The 25346-nt window shown below is 43.2% G+C and overlaps 1 protein-coding gene across 9 annotated transcripts in view; it reads left to right on the forward strand.

Annotated features, from left to right (window-relative positions):
- Positions 1-24881, forward strand: part of TRAF3IP1 (TRAF3 interacting protein 1) — a 35425-nt gene extending 10544 nt beyond the window's left edge. For 2 of the 9 annotated variants that reach the window (XM_036421466.2, XM_036421469.2), the window contains 9 exons: positions 8286-8387; positions 10234-10254; positions 11437-11521; positions 11935-12018; positions 13204-13327; positions 13524-13560; positions 14930-15006; positions 21974-22197; positions 23105-24881. In XM_036421466.2, the coding sequence (XP_036277359.1) occupies positions 8286-8387; positions 10234-10254; positions 11437-11521; positions 11935-12018; positions 13204-13327; positions 13524-13560; positions 14930-15006; positions 21974-22197; positions 23105-23270 (920 nt within the window). In that variant the 3' untranslated portion in view covers positions 23271-24881. Of the gene's footprint in view, positions 1-8285; positions 8388-10233; positions 10255-11436; positions 11522-11934; positions 12019-13203; positions 13328-13523; positions 13561-14929; positions 15007-15608; positions 15639-21973; positions 22198-23104 lie in introns of those variants that run through there. The other 7 variants (XM_036421468.2, XM_036421470.2, XM_045575248.1 and 4 more) reach the window with 5 other exon arrangements.
- The last annotated feature ends 465 nt before the right edge of the window (positions 24882-25346 follow it).

A 25346-nucleotide genomic window follows, 5' to 3' on the forward strand; every position in this document is an offset into this window, starting at 1 on the left:
ACAGATGGCTCCTATGCATTTAAAACAGAAAAGCTGCTGGAAACAGGCCTAGCCTGAGATTGCCGAAGGATAGATTCATTATGACAGAAATAAGGTAGTGGGGAGAGAGTGAGCCATTGCAGGGAAGTGCTGTTGAAGGTTTTCAGTTCAGTATCAAGTTACTTTTCCTAAATTGTGGAAGTTGAGTGAGGCAAGAATGTCATCTTGAAATTTTTTCATTTAGAAATTAAGCTTGGATGTTTTGTTTTGAGTTTTTGGTCATAGACTCGTCCGTCCCCTCTTTAACCATAATATGTAATAATTTAATAAAATCTATGTGGGATGGGTCCCCAGAAGTGTAAGTGCTGGCACGAAGGTTTTAGCTACAGGTACCTACCGTACCCTCTGCCCCACTCATGCTCCAGGGATTTAAAGGCTCGCTGACTCCCTGGACTTACTAGTGAAAATGCATATTCTGTGGGTCAGTAATTCGCATCCACTACCTCGTTTGTCTGTTCTTCCCTTTGCCTGATTCCTTATTACTCTCTTAGAGTCTCCATCTTCTTAATTTGCATAACTTCTCTGTACATGAAGGACATCTGCCAATTTTTAAAAAAAGTATTTGTTTTTTACATTTTTTAAAGTTCATTTCTATTAATTATGTTTGATTTCTGACTTGCCCAAGTGTTTAATTTGTATGCATTGGAAGCTGCCAGTCTTTTTTTTTTTTTCTTAGTCCAGAGATTTGAGAGATGAAGACTGTATTTTGTCATCATTATTATCATTAATTGTATTAATTATCTCTTATTTTAATTCATGGTGGAAGGTGAGGCTTCAGAGTCTATTTTTTCAGAATAACCCAGCCGTGTTCAGGATCACTTACTAGTAATTTCCCTTCCCTCCTGCTCTCTGGTCTCCATTCACGTCTTTTTAAACTTCCACTGTTTTCTGTTTTACTACAGGTTTCCTATCCTTGTTCTTTAAAAAAGCTTTCAGCCATTTTATTTGTCTATTCTTCCAGATGTATTTTTAAATCACTTGATGAGTCAAAGAATCCCACAATCCAGAAACAAAACTACCTTAACTTCCCTGGATTTAGTTGGATTTGTGTTAAACTCGTGCTTCATTCTGTGGGGAAGATTGGATACCTCCAATTTGGAGTTACTACAGAGTAACTTGAGTTCCTCTCAAGATGTGTGTGTATGTGTATCTGTGAGTCAAGGTGTATTTGATTGTTTTGTTTTTAGTTTTTTGCAAGTGGAATCTTCCTTCCCCTCATCATTTTTAGTGATTATTGTTGGAATGTAGGTACTTTATTGATTATTGTATTAAATCTTAAATCAAGCCTTGTCATAGTTCTTCTCCTGACTTGTTAGGTTTCTAAGCTGACAGTGGTATTGTCTGCTTTTCTTTTCTAATAACTCCAGATGTTTGCGTCTGAGTTCATGGGCGAGCTTGCACTGTAGAGTACCTTTAGAAGTTCTTTAACTCATTCGACTGTTGGAGATTTACAAGCTTTGGGATTACTGAGCTGTCAACAAATTGGTGGACTCTTTTCTTCCTTGCCTGCTAGATGAGGCACTGACCTCATGTGAATCCTCACCCAGCAAAGCGGGCACTGCACCCTGACACTGGCTCGTTAGCATGGGAGAATCGGGAAAAGGGCATAAGGTCGAGGAACTCTGTTCAGCTCGAGGGATAAGCCTGTATGTATTGGAGTGTGAGGTATTATGCTGTTGGACACACAGAATCGTAAAGCCATTCTAGAACCCATCTAGAATCCAGAAAGCATTCTGCACGAGAAGATAACTTTTGCCTGTTCTTAAATAGTGCATTTGAGTTGGTGAATGCATTTAAATTTCATTTGATAACTGCAGCATTACAAATTCAGTTTAGTACATATTTTCATTGTGCAATTTCATGTTAGGAAGAAGGGGCTGTAGAACAAGTGAACCTAGTCTTTCTTCTGAGAAAGAACATACCCATCCTGCAGGAAAGCTAAGAAGGAGCATGGGAAACCTGGGCTGCCCTGCCCGACAGGCTGTGCAGGATGTTTGAGAGCTGGCCCCTTAGCCACCTATTATTATTGACCAGGTAGAGCTCGGTGGGTATTCAGCATGGGTCCCGCCTTCCAGAGCTGCAGAGCTGCAAGGATTTCCTGCCATGAGTCAGTCCTGGGCTGAGTGTGTGCATTAGAGCCTTCGTTTCTTCGTTCTGCAAATTTCTGTGGACAGTGGTCGAGAGGGAGAAGACAGGTAGCCGGGAGAACACAGCATGCACACATTCATGTTAGTTAGCTGGGAGACTTGAAGGAAAGTGAAGCTAGGAGGAGTGCGTAAGGTTGGGCGGTGTGCAGGCAGGGAGGACCTCTGAGGAGGTATTGGTCCTAAATCTGGAGTCAGACATCCCTCTTGCAATCTGGAACCATGGCTACTAACCACTCGCCTGCCTGCCTGCCTAATCACCCCTAACTGCCTCTGCCTGCCAGACTGCTCCCCTGCCAATCTGACTACCCTCTGACTGTCCTCCCTTGCCAGCCTGATTGCCCCTAACTGCCCTCCCCTGGCGATCTAATCACCCCTAACTGCCTCTATCTCGACCCCCCACCACTGTGGCTTTGTCCAGAAGGATGTCCAGTCTAATTAGCATATTACTCTTTTATTAGTATAGACTAGAGGCTTGATCCACAAAGATTCGTGTAAGAATGGGCCTTCCTTCCCCTGGCTGCTGGCACTGCTTTTGCTCCGGCCTGAGCCTCCTTTCCGCTCCGGCCTGGAGCTGCCTTCTGCCTTCCCACACTGCCCAGAGGCCTGGAGCAGCTGGGGCGGTGCGGAACTCCTGTTACTCTTTTATTAGTAGAGATTATTTTTATTCTAACCACTTTGATGTTCATTATAATGTCTTGAAGGTCAGAAATGAGTTGATATTCTATTTACTTTAACTTGCTGTGTTACATGATAAAGATGAACAACAGCTCTTAACCATTCCATGCTCTTTTTTTGTACAACTCATTATTTAAAAAAAAAAAAAAATACATTTTATTGATTTTTTTACAGAGAGGAAGGGAGAAGGATAAAGAGTTAGAAACATTGATGAGAGAGTAACATCGATCAGCTGCCTCGTACACATTCCCTACTGGGGATGTACCCACAAACAAGGTACATGCCCTTGACCAGAATCAAACCTGGGACCCTTGAGTCCGCAGGCTGACGCTCTATCCACTGAGCCAAACTGGTTAGGGCTACAACTTATTTTTTTTAAGGTTGTTAATCCTCACCTAAGGATATTTTTCCCATTGATTTAAAAAATATTTTTTGGTGATTTTCAGAGAGAAATAGAAGCATCAATGATGGAGAGAATCATTTATCGGCTCCTTTCTGCATGCCCCCTACTGGGGATCAAGCCCACAATTTGGGCATGTGCCATGACTGGGAATTGAACTGTGACCTTCTTGTTCATAGGTAGAAGCTGAACCACTGAGATATGCAAGCAGGGCTCCCATTGATTCTGTTAGAGTAAAAGAGAGGGAGGGAGGGGGAGAAAGAGAGAGAGAAAGGAACATTGATGCAAGAGAGACACATAAATTGGTTGTCTCCCACATGTGCCCTGACCAGGGCCTGGGATTGAACCTGCAACCCAAGTACATGCCCTTGACCAAGAATTGAACCTGAGACCCTTTGGTGCACAGCCCAATGCTCTAACCACAGAGAAACACTGGCCAGGGCAGCACAAGTTATTTTTGCATCTAAACCAGTGGTTTACAATGTGGGACACATGCCTCGCAGGGGGGCAATTTGATTTTTAAGGGGGTGGGTAATTCAAAACTGAGTTATTAACGTGGATTTTTTGCATTTCTTATGGTTCTAGGGGGTCTCATATACAATATATTAATATATATTGTGACATATTTGTGCATTTCAGTTCTCTATTGTATGTTTTGAATATTTGCTATTTTTTCATATCACTTCATATTATTACTTTTTTTTTTTTTTTTTACAGTTTCTTAGTGATTTCTTACTCAGTACTTCAAGTGTACTTTCGTTCTTTCACTTTTCTCTTTCACGGGTGCCATGTCCTTTGGAAGCTTGCTTGGACCACGTTAATGGCCTTTTAGGCTTCCCCCATATGAATAGGAGTATGTCACAGGGCGGGGGGTATCAGAAATTTAAAGATGCTTAGGTGGGGCAGAACCAAAAAAGGTTGAGAACCACTGGTCTAAACCAAAATGCTGTCTTCATCTTGCTGTTGGGATTTACAAAATGATGTGGGTGTTAGAGAAATCATCTTCCAGTTTTCCATCTTTCTCCGCTCTCTTCTAGAAGATGCCCACAGGGAAGACTGGGAAGTGCTTGCTGTGGGCACGTGGGGAGCTTTTCTGTGGCTTGCCTTTCTTTCTCTGTTTGAGGTCGGCAGTGTGACGTGGGCACACATCCTCACCTACTGATAAGGAGCCATTAGATGTATGAATTTGGAATTCAAATGGGATGATCTTAATTAAATACCAGTAATTGTAGCCTTCTGTGATGTTAAACTAAATTCTTCAAAAATACTAGAATTCTTTAGTGTAACTGAAGGGAAGAAAGAGTGTAAATCTGTCAGTAGGGAAAAATAAAAACTTTTTAGGCTGAACTACCTTATATCTCTGATTTAAAAAATTTTATGCCTGTGGCTAGCAGAATGATAGGCATGTCTTTCCTACCATGTGTTTCCCCTTAAGAACTACATTTCTGAAAGTTGTGTGTCTGCAGCCCTGCTCCAGTGGGTCCCCAGCCACTGTGAGGTGTCCTTGGCTGTTTGTTGCAAGTGGGTCAGCTCTGTGTGGTTTATCTGGGTCTCCAGCATGCGGGATGACTGAAATAAAGGGCACTGAACTGGAGCAGGACGACTTCTTACAATGAAAACGCTCTCACAAAGGGCCCCCATGCTGCAGTGCAGTTGCTTCTTGGGGTGGTGCATTTATGTCATCTTTGCGGGAGCTTCTCTCAGCTGGTAGGCAGGGTCCCAGGAGGGAGCTCCCAGGCAGGCCCTGGGCCAAAGGAGAGGAGTGGGGCACGGAGTGGCCAGTGTAGTCCCAGACCTTGGGAAGAATTCCACCCCCTACCCCCTGCAAGCCCATGGTCCTCCTTTCATTGAATGAGATGATGTCCACAAGGTGGCTGGCCTGCCATAGGCATGCCATACCACTCTGCTCCTTAAACACACTTGAGTTTACAGAGAGCTCTGTGTGCCCATGCTGCGCCTATCCAATGCCAGGTGGCTGGCTTTGTGTTGTCAGGGGCAGCAGGAGAGTTCATGGTTTTATTGTTATCATTTGCTTTTTCAGGTGGATTGAAGACTTCCACAAGGAATTTATTTAATTTTTAAAATATGAACTATTTCTCCTACTTGATACTTTGGTGCAAGCTGCCTGATAAGCCTGTTCTTTTTACTGTGGTTGGACAGTCCCAGCTTTCCCGGAATAGAAAGCCATCCATATCTTTACTTTGCTAGAGAACCTCATTTAATTTTTAAAAATTTCTTATTGTGAAAGATACAGAAAGTAGAGAGATTAGAATAATTAAGACCCTGCCAAAACCGGTTTGGCTCAGTGGATGGAGCGTCGGCCTGCGGACTGAAAGGTCCCAGGTTCGATTTCAGTCAAGGGCACGTACTTTGGTTGCGGGCACATCCCCAGTAGAGGGTGTGTAGGAGGCAGCTGATCGATGATCGTCTCTCATTGATGTTTCCAACTCTCTATCCCTCTCTCTTCCTCTCTGTAAAAAATCAATAAAATATATATATATGTAAAAAAAAAAAAAAGAATAATTAAGACCCGTATACCTCTCACCTAGAACCAGTGGTGATGACATTTTGTCATGTTTGCTTCTTTAATAGCTGCATAATTTTACTTTATTTTAATTCTTTATTGCTGAAAGTATTACAGATGTCTCTCTTCCTCCCCCATTGACCTCCTCCAGCCTCCCTCCCCACTCCCCCACCCAGGTTTCTCTCCCTCCCCTATGCTTGGCCTCATTTTGTTCCACACTCTGTTCCATGCTTCCATGCTCTGGATCCACTCCATTCATCAGTTTATTTTGTTACTTAGACTCAACGTATGAGTAAGATCATATGATACTTTTCTTTCTCTGACTTATTTCACTTAGCATGATACTCTCCAGGTTCCTCCATGCTATCTCAAAGGATAAGATATTCTTTTTTATTGCTGCATAGTATTCCATGGTGTAAATGCACCACAGCTTTTTTACCCACTCAATCTACTGATGGGCACCTGGGCTGTTTCCAGATCTTATATAGCTATGTATTTTTATGAACTATTTCACAGTATATTGAAAACATCCTAACAGTTACATCTATAGTTTACCCTTTAAATATCTCAGCATGCAGCTCAAAAAATAAAAAATAAAAGAGACATACTCCTACATAGCCACAAAATTATTGTTGCACCTAACAAAATTCTCTTACCATCTAAACCCCGATACTCTTAAAAAACCCAGGCTGTATTCTGATTGTCTCAAAAAAGTTCTTAAGTTTTTAAAACCAGGACCCAGTTAAGATTAATACACTATATTTTTATTATAATTTTTGCCTCTTTACTTTGAATTTGGAATATCCTCCCTCCTCCGCCCTTTTATCCCAGCACATTTTTGGAGAGGTTTTTTGTCTTGTAGAATGTTCACTTCTGGATTTGTCTGGTTGTTTCTTTGTGGTGTCATTTAACTTATAATAACACTTTACTCCTCACTACCCATATTTCTGTTAAACCTGAAGGCCTGCTTGGATTGGGCAGAGCGTTTTGCTTCCCCCTCACCCTGATGCAGGTGCACTGTGCTCTTTACCTTGTTTCCCGTTGGGGTGCACCGAGATCTCGTTGGACTCTCTGGCAGCTGCTTAAGCTGTGTCAGAACTTGAGAGGTCTTGATGACCATTCAACACCTGACCAGTGAGGTTCCTTGGTTCCTGGAAGTTTAGACAACAGATGGCGCTAGTGCGCCTTTTTTTCCTTTCCAGGTCATAGTAATTTTAATATGAGTGTATTATTTCTTTGAGTGTTATTTGGCAAACTGGTTAACCTTCCCTCTGTGATTAAGAATTAGTTGTATAATTAGTGAATATATAGCCTGTTTCTCTATTCTATTTTTGTAAATTTGAAGCTTACTCAAGAAAATAACCAGAACTTTAAAATGATAAAATTGTGCAAAGTGTCACTAATCTCCTTAAACTACAGAATAAAGATAGTACATTTGTAATTTACTTATTGTGCTAGTGGGTTTTGTAGAGTATAGAAAATATTTAATACTTTCAAATAAAATGTAACAAAATTATTGGGGTGTTTTCTTCTAAAATTGATAATCTATCGATATATCTGCCAAGCTGATACTTATGTTTGTCTAGAAGTTAATATTTCATATTACTTCATTGTCTTCCCTCTATAAGATATCGTAAGTAATTGAGCACTTGAATCAGATTGTTTGTATCATTTTAAAGATTTTTAAAAAATCACATTAAAAAATTATGTCATCTATTTATGTCCTTCTGTTACATAAAATAAAACAGTTCTTTGGTAGTTAATGGCAGGCTGGCATAAGCCATTTCTTTGAATACTTTTGAGAAATTATAAGATGTGTTTCAGGAAAGGGAACATTTTTTAATTTTATTTTTTGTCACCCAGTTTCTTCTGAGACAGTTGGGTCCTTTAGTGGTCTCTTTCCAGCCCAGGATCCTGCCACAATTAAAAATCTGTCCCTCCTGTACCTCTCTGTCCCTCCCCCCTTTTTTAAAACAGGAAAAACATTTCTCAGATATTGGATATTTTTCCCTAATTTTATAAACATTGGCACATTAGTGATTAATTGGTAGGCAGATATTTGGGAGCGTTTAAGATATCTAGGCCTATACACCATGCCAAAAATATTTTTCTTTTCCTCTTGCTTTCCTGAGATTACTGCCTATTTGCAGCTTCGCAAGCCCCAGGCCTGGCAGTAGTGGGAGGCGCTTCTAGAAATGGGGGGGGAAGGGCCCCCAGGCCCCCGCCTGGGCTGAGTGGGCCCTGCTCACAGTGCACCCTTCCTTCCCTTGGACCCTGGAGCCGCACCTGGGGACCTTTTTTTTTTTTTTTTAATTTTTATGAGAGTTTATTTGTGCCAAAATGAGAACCTATTCCTGGGAGCAAGATCTCAAATGCTCCCCCTGGGGACCGCCTTTGGTGTGTCCACTATACATTGCTGGTCACCTAGTGGGCTCTGTGGTAAAGCCACCAGCCTGCAGTGCACAGTCTTAACTACCCGTTTCAAACTGTTTCATATCAGGACCGGCAGAAGCTAATACTAACTCAGCTAGTGTTTCAGATGGTAACCCATCTAGTCTGTGGAGAGACAACCCCGAGCCAGAACCAGCAGTGAAGCAGAAAGGTAAGGATGGCTCTTTCACTCCTTTCCTGGGGAACTGAGTCCCCCGATGCAGTGCTTCTTGTGGGCACCTTTCTTCTTGGGGTCCCGTCAGAGATATAGGGTCCCCTCGGGTCTGTGGCCCTTTACCTTCATACGCCAGGCCTGGACATGGCCACTGACTCCCTTTCTCCTCTACATAAATGAGAGTGGAATATTCTAGTCATTGATGGATAGCACCAGCCTGTCCCGTGTCCTTGGAGTTTTTTCGGAGAAAGGTCAAGTGCAGAGTCCTGGAGTGTAAGAATGATCCTGAAGCCAGCCTTAGCCACTGCTGGGCCTCTCACAGGCTGAGCACACTCCATTGAATTCATGTTCAAAGAAGACTTTTATCAGCTCACAACACTGTCATGACCATGGTTTTCTGTCTGTAATGTTCTTTCAGTGTCTTAGGTTGTACCTGGTTAGTCTCTGCTTTTGGCATAGTTTTCTTAGCATTTTAAAAAAAGTTGTGAAATGCACATTCTGCATTTGTCTTCTAAGGCCTGGAGTGTCTAACAGGCCAGGGGAGTGCCGGGGCCTCCTCGAGAAGCAGGCTGTGCGGGCCGGGTGCTGGGTGGCCTGGGGCTGCTGGGGCTGGGTGGCAGTGTGGCCAGGTGCGGCTGATGTTTGTCCATTTGCTCAAACAGAAAACACCTGTTGGAGGCCTAATGTGTCAGGCCCTGGGCAGTGAGTATGTTAGTGTGCACAAAGCGGACTTAGGACAGTGGTGTGCACCAGAGCTGCAAGGGACTTTGCCACTGGGTTGGGGATAGCCTTTGGGCAGGAGGAGGCAGGCAGGCCGGCCACCAGGAGCCTCAAAGCACAGAGGCCCATGTGGGGGACAGGAGCATCGGGACCCACTCCCACTAGGTGTCATGGCCGTGTGGGAGTTTAGCAGCAGGAAGCCATGATGCTTTCAGAGTGGCTTTGTCACATTGAGGTCATGGGGACTGAAATTGCCATGTGCATGTTCTCACCTTGGTGTCATCTAGACCACATTCTCGAGGCCCCTCTTAACCGCCCCTCCAGTTCCTCAGGCCCCCTCTGGTCACCAGGCCTGGCCTCTGCTGTCACCCTGTGGGGCTTCCCTTTCCCCTAGGCACCGTTGCTGTGGCTCTCTGTGTGGTGTTCCATAGTCAGTGGAGAGTCAAGTCCTCCTGCGGGTGGACAGACCAGGGGGCCGAGAGTGCTCTTCACCCTGCGTTGGCATGTGGGTCCTCCCAGTGACCCAGGGGCGTGCAGTGTTCAAGCATTCTAAGAGTTATACAAAAAAGGACAATCCACCTGTGGGTTGAACCCACCCACGCTACGATGCTTCTGCTCAGGTACCTGTGCCCTGAGCAGCACTTGAAGAATAAGGACCCCAGTGACAAGTGCAAAGGTCGGCTCCTGTGGAGCTTGAGAAAGTTTCTTCTGATTTAGGAGCTGATGGAAAAGTCCTGACTGGCCAGTTATGGAAGGCTGGTTGTTTGGTCTCACCAGAGTCCTAACCGTGGCCGGTGGTTCCCTCGAGGAATGGCCTGGACCCGCACATTCGGAGTCAGTCAGTGTTTGTCCTGCCTGTTTCATTGTCTCTATGACACACTTTCTTCATACCAGTTTCCTGTTATAACATGTTATGACTCATAGTTTTCTTTGTTCTTTGTTTTTCTACCTTTGAAAATAAGACAGTGACAGTGACTAGAAAAGAAGTTTTAAAGAAATAACCATTTCCCCCTAATAAAATCCGAATTATGTATTTTTCTCTAATACTGTTCTGCTCATTTTGTATTCCGAGATTTACTAACACAAAAGTGAGTCTCTGATGTGTTCTTTTTCTTTTTTTCAGGTGATTCCCCTAATGTTTCAGGTAAGGAATGGTGCTGAGTGAGTCGGTATGAATTGTGTGCACACGTGTACAGATGCAGACATGCTCTTAGATTTATGTCTTATAGATGTGTTAATAAAACTATCCCAATTTAAGATTTAATCTGCATAGTTTATGTGTCAAAAATACATTTCAAGCCCTAGCCTGTTTTGTTGAGAGGATAGAGCGTCAGCCTGTAGACTGAAGGGTTCCGGGTTTGATTTCAGTCAAGGGCACATGCAGGCTCTATCCCCAGTAGGGGGCATAAAGGAAGCAGCCAATCAATGATTCTCTCTCATCACTGATATTTCTGTTTCTCCCTCTCCCTTCCCCTCTGGAGGAAAAAAAAAAAAAAAAAAAAAAAAAAAAAAAAAAAAAATATATATATATATATATATATATATATATATATATATACACAACACACACACACACACACACACACACATACATTTCAAAGGATTTCTTTCCAGATTATAAAGTATATTTTCAAAATTCAAATTCTGATGGATTTTCACTTTTATTTTAAATAGTGGAGTAATTATAATTGTCTTAATAGTTTGGATTTGTTACTTACAGATTAAATCATTTTTATCAAAGTGAAGACAGTTTTGTTCAGATTATAAATCTAATATGGCATACTCAAAATAGAAAATTTTTAAAATGAGAAGCACTAGTAATTCCACTGCTCACAACTCAAATGAAGACCTTCTAGAACCCCATGTATGGACATGCAATTATTAGATGTACCACTGTACTCTGCTAGTTACATGTTAAAATGTTTACACTGACAGGCACTGTTTACACCGAAAGGTCTGCTTGTGGCGATGCCGTATTTACCAGATTGCCTGTTGTTAGTCACTAGTGGTGACGGGAGCCTCCTGGCACATGTGTTATTTAACGTGCCCATTTCTTTTGGTTGTATTTCCTTTAAGTTAAAGTGCTGAATTGATCGATCTACCTTTTTAGTTCTGTTTCTGGAGGAGCTGAGCCAGGGCTGGATGGAGCCCATTTCCCTGGTCTTCACCAGAGTTAGATGCCAGGTGTCTGTTTTATCTTCGGCAGAATGATGGATGAGAAAGCTCTTTTATATTTGCAATTACTTGGTTACTGTCTTCTCCAGTATGTATCCGTTGTTTCTGTTCCTTCCTTTGCAAACTGCTGACTGGGGTGCCGTCCCATCAGAAGGAGAAGTGGGGCCCGTCGGCCAGGAGAAGTCAGAGGTGCCTGGGAACCCTGAGGTCCCCCCCGAGCTCCCGTCTGGCGCCAGGTCCGTGCTCCCCCCACGCGGAGCTGAGAAGCTCCTCTCTGTATCTCCCGAAGTTCATGTAATGCTTGAGCTTAATTCTGAGGAAATATTTGTACTAAGAAGCAAAAACTGTGTATTTCATTTAGTCTTCCTGTCCCTGGGTGATAGAGATTTAGGGGAATGCATAATTATGGCTAAATTATGTCATGTTTTGATTACTGATAGTTATTTTTGTACCTTAAAATTAATGAAAATATAAGATTAAAAGATGGGTACTTTTAGGTGAATGGCATTTTTTAATGTTCTGAGAGTATGTGCAGACTAGGAGGCAGATGGTGGCTGGAAGTGAGTATTGAGCTGACCTGGGTTTTCTGTCTACTTGAAATGTGGGAGTGTTGATACCCCTGTTTTGGTTTTCCACTGTCTGGGTTTAGAAGAATTCCTCGGCCTGGGAGTGCCAGGCCAGCGCCTCCCCGAGTGAAACGACAAGACAGCGCGGAGGTGTTAACAGCGGACAGGTGAGGCGCTCTCACAGGAGGGAAGGGGCTTCTCGGGTGTGTGTGACCTTAGGATAATGGAATCAGGCACATGCTGCAGGGGAAGGGGTGGAGTGGGTGGTGCTGGGAAAACTTGCTGTTGAGAAAAAGAAAAAATGGGTTAGACCCTCACCTGAAACCACACATGGCCTCACTTTTCAAATCAGTGAGAGAGAGAACACAGGCACTCCCACAATTACACCTTTACAAAATGTGGGGAAGATGTTCCAGTGCATTTCTCTGACCTCTGGATAGAGGATTTTCTAAGCATAAAAACAATGAGGGGGAAAATAGGGAAAAAGACTTAAAGGCTTAATTGCACAGAAATAAAAAAACAAAGGTTATGAGCAAATTGTAAACAATGTAAAGGCCCGGGCCAGGTAGGGCTTTTGTAAGTTCACAACCTGCCAGTGGATGCAGTGGGATCCGAAGGTACAAAAGTCAACAGGCTGGGTAAGTGTTTCAGATAGAGCAGGAGGTCGGACTTGGAAACGGCAGGTGTAGACATTTACTCAAGTTGTGTTGCAAAGAGACCAAAAGGAGCAAAGGAAGGGCGGTAGGGAGTGGGAAGGAAGGCAGGGCCGAGGGAAGTGACTAGTTTTGTTTTTAAGACGAGAGAATGAGCACATTTTTGGGTGGCAGGATGATCCTGTGGGGGCGGATTTGGTGATGTGGGGAAGCAGGCCCAGGGTGTTGGAACAGAATCCCTGAGTGGGCAAGGGGATGTGGAGAGTTACTATGTGGGTGAGATTCTGGGAGGTGAGTTCTCTCTGACGCTCAGTTTTCCTCATTCGCCAGGAGTCTGGGGAGGAGGAGCAGGAGCTGAGAGGAGGGAGGAGGGCAAGCAGGTCTCCAAGACAGGAGGCTGTACAGAGGTTCTCATCCAGGGACCGCCCTCCCCCGGGGATGATGGGGACATTGGGGCCAGGTCTGGAGTGGCATCATGACTGGGGAGGAGGGGAGGCAAAATTCTTGGCATCTACTTGGGGGGTTTGGGGCCATGGCTGCTGCTAAACATTCTACAGCGGACAGGCAGCCACCCACAGAGAGCGATAGGCCCCTGTCCTGAGCTGCTCTCACTAACCTCGCATTCAGTTCCAGATGCACAGGGTGGATGAAGACATCACCGACAAGGTTTCTAACTTAGTCTGATTTCTTTGTATTCAGGACAGGAAGTGGTCAAACCGTCTCCAATGTGATTGTCGATTTGCAGAACTCAGAGAACGAAGAGGATGACCAGTTCGTGGTGGAGGCTGCGCCCCCGCTCTCTGAGGTCTCAGAGCTCGAAACGGTTAGTGGCCTGGCCTGGGCGTTTTGTAATGGCACGTTCACTCCAGCGCTCAGTTTTATGCAGACGGAACTTCCCTCTAATTTTTCAGTTAGTTTTCTACCCTAATTTCGCCATTCCTCTGATGAGATCCGTGAAGGTAGGATTTTGAGGATTCAACAAACCCGAATCTCATTTTTCTCCTTTCTTTCCTGCTCAGGTACACGCAGTGGAATTGGAGGAAGATGAGAAGCACGGTGAGTGCTGGTGTTGGTATGGATTGGAGGGTCAGACGCAGGAGTCCGACCAGCAGTAGATAGGGCTCCATGGGCACGGGTCCCTCTGAGGTTGGTACTTTTCATTCTGGGAGATGATGGATGCTGCTCCCATCCTTGGGGGACCCAGGGAGCACTCCAGACCCTAGAGATCAGGTGTGAGCTATTTCGTAGGTGACTCCTTTTCTTATCCGTATGGTTACATTTGGAATTGCATGACTTCCAGGGTCATTGCCAGGTGGACAGTTCTGTAATTTATCTGCTTTATTTCATACATCTATGAAAGCAGAGAATAGGCTAATGACCCCTGACCCTGTCATACAGCTCCCACAGTGAGGCTCATCTTGTTTTATTTCAGCCTCTACCCCCAAGCCCACTCCCCAGGCCCTTTGCAAGTTCCAGGCATCAGTTCTTCGGGAAACACACTCTATGTAGCGCTAAAAGATAAGGGCTCTTAAAACAAAAAAAACAACAAAAAACCCCCCATAAATTCATTGCCATATTGACAAAAAAATTACATAATATCATCCATGCCCCCTTTTCCAGTTTTGTGTATTTTTCAGTTTGGCAGTCCAGATAAGGTCCCTGCATTACAATTGATCTGACTGAAGTCTCTCTCTTAAAAAAAAAAAAAATTGATTTATAAAGAGGAAGGGAGAGGGATAGAAAGTTAGAAACATCGATGAAGAGAAACATCAACCAGCTGCCTCCTGCACATCCCTCACTGGGGATGTGCCCACAACCAAGGTACATGCCCTTGACTGGAATCGAACCTGGGACCCTTCAGTCCACTGGCTGACGCTCTATCACTGAATCAAACCGGTTAGGGCGACTGAAGTCTCACTTAACTTGGTCCTCCCACCCTTTTCCCTCATGATGTATTTGTTGAAGAAGCCAGTTGTCTGAGTTTCTCACATGTAGGTGTTGCTTATTTATACCCTCTATTATGCCCTTTTCCACATTGTTATAACTTAGTTCTAGAGAGTTAATCAGATTCAGGTTTTTTAAATTTAAAATATGTTTGTATTGATTTGAGAGAGAGAAACATCGATGTGTTAGAGCCGCCTCCTGCATACCACCTACTGGGGATTGAGCCTGCAACCCGGCATGTTCCCTTTCAAGGAGCTGATTTCTTTGAAACACTATGAAGCTGTAGAGTTAATTTCCACCACCAGCTGTTGTATCAGTCTGATGCAGGCTATCTTTGTCAAATAAGGTGATTGAAGCTGTGTTCAGTGTAGAAGGAGAAGAAGGAGGACTTGGGTGTTCTTGCCACCCCTCTGCCCATTCAGAGTAGAGTAGCTTCAAAGGGCAGAGAACAGCTGGAGCATAAGCTGCTGCTTTTCAACAGGAGGACTGGTCAAAAAGATTCTGGAGACAAAGAAAGATTATGAGAAGCTGCAGCTGTCACCCAGACCTGGAGAGAAGGTATTGGAATATCTTGTAAATATCAGCATTTTAGTGCCTATTTCATACATTTACTTGGAAAAACTAGAAGCACCTTTTGAATGTGGTTACACAGTAATGTCTGTTTGTACATAGAAAAGCGCCCCCTCCCTCAGTGGAGAGGAAAGACACTGCGGGCTCTTGCAGTGGCTGTCACTTCCCTGGACCCTGGGTCAGTGCTCCCCTGGGTGGGCGGCAGCCTCGCCTTGGGGCTCAGAGTCAAGGGCCATGGCCTGCTCTGCTCTGACTCTGTGGCCCTCCCCTTCCTGCCTCGTCCATCCCTTCTCTGCTGTCTGAGTTGGGAGCTGGCCGCCTGGCACCGACTGATTGAGAGGCTAGGGGAGCTTTCACATCTTGTTTTTAAATACAGGCTCCTGTACCATGCCTCCCAGCAGTCTTTCTCACAGTGTGAGATGAGACTTTGTGGGGACCCACGGCCTCCTGCTGGCCACTGCCCCTTAGGCATGTGACCCTGGCGTGAATGCCTGCAGGCCAGGCAGTGTGCCTCAAATGTCAAGTCCAGGTTTCTGTTACATTCATTTGAAAAATAACAATTAAGTATTTATTGTGTGTGTGTTTTACAGAAAGCAATTTCTTAGAAAGTTCGTTGTATCAGCAGCCGTAATTTCCCTGTTTTACACACGTTAATTTAATGGTTGTTTTAGATAATTCTGCTTACCATGACTGGTTTGTCATGAAGACGTGGCCTGAAATAGCCTATGAAAGCCATGCAGTGAGAGGAGCACTGGTGAGCCTGTAGATGCTCACAGGAGAAGCATGCTGCCCGAGGCTCACATAAGAGCACTGTTTGCTCCACTGAGGGAGGCCCAACGTTCTGGCTCACTGTGAGTGGCTGTGGGATTTCAGTCTCTCAGAGTCCTTTCCACAGGCCAGGCATTGTCCTGCCGTCCCTCACTGCGTCCTCAGCCCAGTGGAGGGTCTGCCTCCAGGCCAGGACTGGAGTGGTCAGCCTTTGTAATTTGTTGTCTGTTTTTGCGTTTCTTCTATGGCTAAGGGTCCTTCCATCCAGTTGCTGGTTCCTCCTCCTCTCACTCAGTGCTGTTGAGGTCCTGTTGAGGGCTGGCTGCCCTCTTCTCTCAAACTGGTCCTTTTTGTCCATTTTACCAAGTCAGCTTCTTTAGTGGATGATTCCGTTTTCCTATTTCCTTTTTAGTTTCTTTTGGTAGTTAGTATTTGAATCAGGATCAAGTTGACCTATGAGTGAAGGAAAGATCTGGAACAGTAGTGGCTTACATGAGGTAAAAAGTGCTTTAGTTCATGCGCCAGAGCCTGGAGTGGCAGTGACCCAGACGCCTTCCACCTCTTTCCTCCTGACCTCGATGCCTCAGGGCACCTTCTGGCTGCCCAGTTCCAGCCTTCAGGACTGAGTTCCAGTCAGAAGGAAGGAGGAAAAGGAAGTAGGAGAAGGGCACACCCCTTCTCTCTCAGGCTATTTATTGGAAGTTGTGCACACCGTTTCCACTTACGTTATGTTGGCCACATTTTTGTCACTGAGGGAACCATGAAGTGACATATTTATTGCAGGCATCAGTTTGCTTGGCTAACAATCAAGGGCTCCATTAACATAAACTAAAAGTTGCCAGGTGTCCTCACTGCCTGGCACTCTCAGAGGTGATAATATTTGCAAGGCACAGGGGTTAAGTGGAGGAGGCTGCCTGCCTGGCTGGGGCCGAGGAGTTCTGGAACTAGCACGTCTGCCACATGTGGCTGCTCTCAGTGGCAGGAAGCTTCTCAGAAGTCAGAAATGGGGTGGACCAGCAATCTCCACAGTGCTTCTCCAGGAAATTGTTCGTTTCATTCTTGCTTTACAAAGTCATGGCAAGAACATGGCTGAAGTATACTTTATGATTTAAAAATATATCTATAGTTAAAGTTTTTCTTTCCTTCTGGAAATGTCATCCTTTTTTTTCCCTTGAGACTTTTGAAAAACTACTGAAGAAGGCACTTCCTAGCAAAGAATCAACTTTGGTTTTGTAGATACTCACTTTTGTGTTGTTTTCAGTGATTTCTGCTCTTTTCTTTTTAATTTTTTTTTTTAAGTAAATTTTTATTGATTTCAGAAAGGAAGGGAGAGGGAGAGAGAAACATCAGTGAGGAGAATCATTGATCGGCTGCCTCCTGCATGCCCCTCACTGGGGATCAAGCTCGCAACCTTGGCGTGTGCCCTGACTGGAATAAAACCCAGGACCCTTCAGTCCGCAGGCCCATGCTCTATCCATTGTGCTAAACCAGTTAAGGCCCTTTTAAATTCTTTAGGTGTTTACTTTTTCTAACCTCTTGTGTAAAACTTAGCTCATTTATTTTTAGTTTTTTGTCATTTTAAAAATTAACATATTCACTATACATTTCTCTTTAAGCATGCTTTAGCCTTGAATTTTAAATTTCTTAAATAATAAATTAATATTAAATATTAAATTTTCTTACATTTTACATATTACTTTAATATGAAGTCCTTTGTGCAGTTATAAAAATCAATGGAAAAATATTCTCAGGCGAGGATTAACAACAACACAACAAATTCAACTACTAGTTGTTTTCTCTGGGGATCAAACCTGCAATCCGGGTTTTTCACATATAAGTTATAGAGTGCCCTTAGTCTTAGTACTTTTTACTTTTTTTGGAGGGAGCCTTTTCTTTTTTTAAATGCTAAGGAAATACATATTTGTAATCTGGGCATCTCTCCAGCCTGTCTTTGAAGTTTTGTTGGAAGAAAAGCCATTTCTTAGTGTACTAATGGATTGAATAATATATTGTAAAATAAATATAAATAAATATGTGAATCAGACTGCTTTGAGCATTTTTTCATTATCCCGACTTATTTGTTCTCTTTTCAAGAGGAAATATTAAACTTTGCTAATAGTAAGATATTAGTTCATGCCAACATTTTTTCTTCTTCAGATTTATGAAGCTTTTGAAAAACAACCAGAAAAGCACTTTTATTAGTGTTTCTTATACTTTAAAAATACTTGTGTTTTAAACTTTGTAAATGAAGATGTTTTGGAATAATAACCAGTGGTTTCAAAGGTACCCTGTTTCCCCGAAAATAAGACATTGTCTTACGGTATATTAATTTTTTCTCCCAAAGTTGAGCTAGGTCTTATTTTCAGGGGATGTCTTATCTTTCCATGCGCTAGGTCTTATTTTCGGAGGATGTCTTATTTTCAGGGAAACATGGTAGTTAACTCACTTTGGGATTGGGAGAAGATTGCTCTCTTTTGAGTTTTCAGGGGTTTTTTATTCTCTTAGCTTTTTTTTTCTTTTCATGTTATATCAATTCTAATTTAATGTAAATTTCATACTTTCTTTTTTGTTTTAAGGTTGTTTTTGCTGTTGTTAATCCTCACCTGAGGATATGTTTTCTATTGCTTTTTAGGAGAGTGAAAGGGAGGGGGGAGGAGGAGGAGAGAAACATTGATGTGAAAGAGATACATTGACTAGTTGCCTCCCCTATGCACCTGAGAGGGGTGAACCCACAACCCAGGTAAGTGACTGGATTCTAATCTGGGACCCTTTAGTCTGAAGGTCAACAGCACTCTATCCATTAGCCAAACCAGCTAGGGCAAAATATCTTCAGTTTGATTGACAGCCTAATTCTGTAGGTGTAAATTCAGTTACTAAGTAGTATAGACATGGTGTTTATATATATTAACTGTGACACACTAAGAAATATGTGAGGAGGAAAATCAGTGGATAGAACTGGAATTGAGGTTGGGTTTAGTCAGACTGATTGTAACGTGGTGAAGCTCGGGAAAGTACATGTGGTCGGGAAAGCATTCGGGGAAAACCGAAGGGACTTGGTCCCACATTACAGAAGCTGGAGCTGCCCATGACCTTGGGTCCAGCAACAGAAGACTAGCCCTCAGTAGTTTGAAGAGGTCTGAGGACAAAGTCCTTCAAACTACTGAGGACTATGCCCTGACTGGTTTGGCGCACTGACTGGTTTGGCGCAGTGGATAGAGCCTTGGGCCTTGGACTGAAAGGTCCTGAGTTCCATTCCAGTCCAGGGCATGTACCTTGGTTGGTTGCAGGCTCGATCCCCAGTGGGGGGTGTGCAGGAGGCAGCTGATTGATGTTTCTCTCTCATCGATGTTTCTAACTCTATCCCTCTCCCTTCCTCTCTGTAAAGAAAACTACTCTACTGAGGACTAGCTTTGTTAGGAGGCATAACCGACATTTCCCATGAGGGTTCTAGGGTCAGGACACAGTGAGGAGAGGCCATGGTGAGAAGGGGCCATGGCCTGGGTGAGCCCCACAGAATCTGCTGGGTGGAGCTTTTAGCCTGACCTCTCTCACATCACGCTCTCTCTCTCTCCATCTCTCTCTCTCTCTCTCTCTCTCTCTCTCTCTCTCTCTCTCTCTCTCCCCTCCTCCCCCCCTTTCTCTCTACCCTCTCCCTTTTGCACTCCCACTCTCTAAAAAGCTATGGGAAAAATACCCTTGAGTGAATATTAACAAAACAAAAATTTTCTTCTTTTTACTCTGTGTTTATTTTGGAAGAATAAAAGTAAAGGTTAGGAATTACTAAAGCATGTATTTTATTATATAATTAATTGTGAAGTGGAATATATTTTAGGATTGAAAACTGTTCCCTATTAGAAAAATATAGTCCTGTTTTCTTTGTCAATTTCTTCCTCATTTGTGCTGCTACATCAGTTAAAGAGTCAGATGTTTCAATAAAAAAAAAAAAAAGCAAGTCAGTTGTAGCATTCATTAGACGAGACTTGCTTATCTTACATTTAATCAAAAAATTATTCTTGAACCAAATAATATCACCAGTAAGGGTGTTGTCTCTTAAAAATAAGTGGCATGTATACAATTCAGCACCCATTTCGATGAAAACTCATCTGAACTGGGGTAGAAAGGTATTTTGAACCAGGGGAGCAAAAAGGCTTGTGTGGGTGCTTTTAACAGGACTTTTCTAGGAATTGGATTGAGAAGCCAAGGAATTTTACCAAAAAATAGGAAAGGTCTAGAAAAAATCAAGACATTGTGCTCCTGGATGGGAAACACAATATTATAGAGATGTCATTTCTCTGAAATTAACTTGTAAATTTAATGTAATTCTAATAAATGTTCAGTAGAGGTTTGTAACTTGGCTAAGAATATTCTTAAGTTCATCTGGAAGATAAATATATGAGAATAGCCTTTCATAAAAATGTTTGAAATGCCCAGTATTAGGCCAGTAATGTAATATTCTTAACTTACTTTGATTTCTTTAGGTAGAGAAGGGAGTCTTTTAGTTGAGAATTTGAGTTCTGCATTTCTCTGTTGCCTGCTTGCTTTGTTAATGTCAGTGTTAAATTATTTCCATTTTTCATTTTGGTGGGAAAGGCGGGTCTGAACGTTGTCTTCTCTGTTCTGTGCACTAACCTTTGCTTCAGCCTCAGTGCCCCCTGGTCTCATGCCAAGCTCCCTATGCTGACCTTACCCAGACTTCCAAGGCCGCCCCTCGGTCCTTTGCATTGTCAGAATTGTGTGTAGGAGTAGCTAACATCGAGTGATCTGCACCGGCTGTGAGAGGTCCTTTACCTGCCTTTCTTCTCTGAGAGAAACTTACCAATTGGTTAGTCTTCATGTGGACAATATGATCATTCTAGCAAGAGCTGACATTTACAAAGCACCTGTTATGACTAAGGACTTGCATATGTCTCTCTATTTAATCCTCAGTGATCTGTGAGACAGGTGTCTTCCCCCTTTTCTAGTAGGAAGCGAAAGCATAAAAGTTATCTTGTCCAAGATGACATAGATGGTAAGTCGCAGAGGTCAGACATCACCCCAGGCCCGATGGGCCCTTCCTGCGCAGTGATAAAACCACAGGTGGCACAGCTCTTGTACCTGTTCATGTGATTTCTCCTCATGTGATTTCTGTCTGTAGTTGCTTCGTGCACAGGCTCTGCACCTAAAAGGTTGTTGCTTGGGGCCATGCATGTTCTGATCTGAGCGGCAGCTTCTCTCTGCGGCCAGGGCCCTGGCTCAGTGCTGACTGCCTGCACCCCTCACTGCAGAGCTGCCACTGACTCGGCAGCTCTCAGAGCTTACAAGTACAATACTGCTTCATATTTGATGTCAATTGGGTTAGCCCTTTGGGAACTGTTTGACATTATGTCCTAAGGTTAGAGGCAGGCAAATCCTTTGACAGCCGGTGGCCCTACACATGGCATGTCTGGGCCCTTGTGTGCTGGGATGTGTGTGAGACTGTTCAGAGCTGCATGGTTTGTAAGAGCCCAGACCAAGAATGACCTATGTGTCAGTCAGCCGTGGGGAGGATGAATAAATCACGGTGTAGCCCTAAAATGAAGTGCCATTCAGCAGAGCAAAGGAGTAAAATATGGGTGCAAGTGACAACATGGCTGACCCTTGAACGTGCAGTTGAGCAGAAGAGGCTGATGCGCATGGGTGTGGGCGTACGGTTCCCTTTGTCCTGTGGGAGCGGAACAGGCAGGGGGATAGCACAGGCCAAGGTGCCCTCCAGGACTCACCTCGGAGGACAGCCTCGGGTTTCGGGGACGCCGCCTGCACATGTCACTTTATCATTTGTTAAATGCTGCCTTCATGTTTTCTGTGAGTATGTGGAAAAGTTAACATGTGCTGGAGTTTGATGCTGGAATATTTCTGGGTAAACAGGACACTCGATAGTAGGTGTCTGCTCTTCTGTTGTATCTTGAACACAGGCATTCTCAGTTTATGAGAACAAGGAACTTTAAAAAATCCTCATCTGAGGGTATGTCTTATGAATTTAGAGAGGAAGGGGAAGAAAGAGGATGAAAGTGGGGAAGGCGCAGCGGGAGAGAAACTTCGATGGGTGGCCTCCCTTACACATCCCCACGGGGGATGGAACCCACAACCTAGCATTGGACTGGCCACCCCTCCCCGTGCCCTCCTGCCATAGACTGAAGATGTTTCTTCCCATATTCTTCACTGATGGTAGGAGAGGTCCCTTGCCTTGGAGTCAGCGTGGAAGAAGGAGAAGGACATTGTTTCCAAAGAGATAGAGAAGCTCCGCCTGTCCATCCAGACGCTGTGCAAGAGTGCGCTGCCCCTGGGCAAAATCATGGACTACCTCCAGGAGGACGCGGACGCCATGCAGAACGAGCTGCAGCTGTGGCATCATGAGAACCAGCAGCATGCCGAGGCCCTGCAGAAGGAGCAGAGGTCAGGGCAGGTCCGATGGAGGGGGTGTGGGGCGGTGTCAGGACTCCCCCCCAGGTCTGCAGGCCTCTGCCTCCCTTCCTGCCCTCCCCCCGCCCCCATTGTCTTGGTTCCTCATTCACATTGGGGTGTGCATTTTTTTTTTTTTTTTATAGCAGTTAGAAGGGATTTGCAGTTACTGTTCATACACAGAACAGATTTAGGCATTAAAAAATAGAGGAAACTGCTGTTTGGATACCATATTTTTCATGTGTTTTATCAAAATTCCCTAAGTTTTGTCTGTTTACAGTTCAAAAGTATTTTATTTCTTTACTAAAAGAACTGCTGGTGAACACATTTTGAAATTGCTACTATAAAAGAAATGTAATAGTCATTAAAAAATTATTTTAGAATAATGTTTGATATTCGGTGTTTATAATCAGTGAATCTAGGATGCATGTAACTGTATCAACTGCTGTGTTTTTGCCCTGGTCAGCCGCTCAGTGGTTAGAGCCTATGCCCATTCATTAAAGGGTCTTGGGTTTGATTCCCCAACAAGGGCATATACCTAGGTTGCAGGTTTGATCTCGACCTGGTGGGGGTGTGTGAGGGAGGCATCAATGTTTCTCTCTCTCCTTCCCTCCCTCCCGCTCACCCCCTAAAAAATCAGTGGAAAAAAGAAAGAAATACTAGCCTCCTTTGTATAAGTTTCACTTTCAGCTGCACTTTTGGTTGTGGCAGGGATGTGAAAATGAGTGGATCTTCCCCAGGCATGAGATTTCTGTCCCTTTATGTCATTATTATGTACATTTATATTTTTACCCTTTTTCTTTGGATGAAATAAGTACTTTTGTAGTCTTTCAGTGTTTTAATTAAGAAGCAAATCTAGAATGAGAGGGATACTTACAAGCTGCTGGTTTTGTTCCGTCAGTATCACGGACAGTGCCGTGGAGCCCTTGAAGGTGGAGCTGGCGGAGCTGGAGCAGCTGATTAAAGACCAGCAGGACAAGATCTGTGCTGTGAAGGCCAACATCCTGAAGAACGAGGAGAAAATTCAGAAAATGGTGTACAGTATCAATCTGAGTTCAAGAAGGTGAAAGCTGAACAATTTCAAAGATTTGAAGTCATCTTCAGTTTGAAAATAAAAAGGCAGATAGAACATTATTTCTCTTTAACTCTCAATTTGCAAAAAAAAGAACAAATGTTATCCAACGAATTTTCAGAGCTTTCAAAACAGTAGGCACATTCAGTGTGTAAAAAGACCATGTTTTCTGCCTTCCTCGGGCGAGGCTGCTCACTATATAAACAGCTCTGCCAGACACCTGTGTGGGATCACTTTGCAGGCGTGTTCTGTCCGCAGCAGCCTGTGCAGGTTGGTTCTGTACTGAAGTTCTCCGGCAGGAGTGCTGTTGGCGAACAGTGGCCGTAGATTTCAGTTTTCAGGTTTGGTGAGGACTTCTGCAGGTCAGATACTGGAGGTTGGATGACTGTACTCTTCGAGGCACTTTATAAATAGAATGAGGCCTGAGCACGAATGGATTATATTTTTAATCCATTTGCACTTAAAAAGAGTTAATTCAGCCTGTATTTTTATAAGAATGCAGGTGAACTCTTTTTAAAACCTCTTCCTAATTGTATATAATTCTTTATGTAATTTTCTTATTGGCTCCTGTTATCTTTTGCTTGTGTTTCTAACCCATAAAGTCCATACATTTAAGAAGGCGATTTCAATGTGGCCATCATGACATTGTCTGGACACGGGCTTGTCCCGGCCATCCTCCCTTTCTTCTGCGTCAGCCCTACGCTTCCCCAGATGGGTGCTGTGTGGCTCTGCAGGAGGCCTGCTCTCCCAGGCCCGGCAGCACGTCTTCCCTTCGGACTGGTCTGTGCACCGTGTACCTGAGAGATGGGTAGTTGAGGGGAATCTGAGAAAGAAAAACTTAAAAGGAGGCACAATTTACCAATTTTTTTGATATGACCTTTTTATGGGGGGAAGAAATTATTTTTTAAAGCCAAGTTTTATTTTAAACATGGTTTATATTTAGTTTTCATTTACATACAATACTGTACATGTTTCCAGGTTTGTATATAAAGGGTTTCATCGTTCAGAGATGTACTTACTGGTCCTGATACTTTTATTTCTAGAAGCTGTATTTATTATGTAAACCAAGGAGTGCCCGTTAAGTGTTGGGACTGCCTGGGGAAGTTTTGATTCTTTGAGGGTTAACATAAGTGGCACAGCTTGGATTTTTCTTAGTGTGATTTCCAAAGTAAATCTTTTACTAAGGTAGTTATATGATTTTCTAAGCTGAGTAAGTTCAAGATCAGATTACCAAGATCTGCCATTTAGAAACACTGGTCTTTTTCTCCTTTCTAAAGTGCACTGTAAAGTTCTGTTTGATCTGATTATACTAAATAGTTTATTGGAGGTGGGGAGGCATTCTAGTTACTAGTCCTTCATAAACGTACAATCTGTTTTCTACTGAATCGAATGGCTTAGCCACAATCCCGAATGGCCCTGTTTTGCTTCAAGTTAAGATGTCTGCCATTTATGAATTTGTATATATGACTAAAATTTTTGTTGCAAAAAATTACATACATTGTATGAGGGTAAAATTTTGTATGAAGTAGTCTTTCAAATTGTACCATAAAAATTTATTTTTTCTTTTATACATAAATCATTAAAAATAATCATATTTTTTCTATAAGTGTATGGGTTGTGTAATTCAGTTCATACCTGGAAGAAATTTACAAGCATTTTTATTTTTTAAATTTTGAATGTCCTTTTTTTTTTCTTTGAAGAAAGTTCAGGGAAATTCACCTTTTCATTTATATTGTGACATTTGCTGCTTTTCTGTATAAATTGAAGTTTTATAAGACAAGTAAGCATTTATCAAATTTTAGGATCATTCATGAAGCTTTAGAAAGTCTCTGATTATAACTGTGTCTTATGGATGAGTTAAATCCTGGTGTTACTATTTTGATAAACTACACAAATGGGATTATTAAATGTTTTTTCTACTTTGGTTTATAAGTTTCAGGAAATACTATAGTCATACTTCATAATTTTAGTTTAAAAGTTGAGCTGAGCCCAGCCCGTGTGGTTCAATGGTTGAGCGTCAACCTATGAACCAGGAGGTCATGGTTCGAATTCTGGTCAGGGCACATGCTCG

Source organism: Pipistrellus kuhlii, unplaced genomic scaffold (assembly GCF_014108245.1).
Source record: "Pipistrellus kuhlii isolate mPipKuh1 unplaced genomic scaffold, mPipKuh1.p scaffold_m20_p_7, whole genome shotgun sequence".
Taxonomy (NCBI): Eukaryota; Metazoa; Chordata; class Mammalia; order Chiroptera; family Vespertilionidae; genus Pipistrellus; species Pipistrellus kuhlii.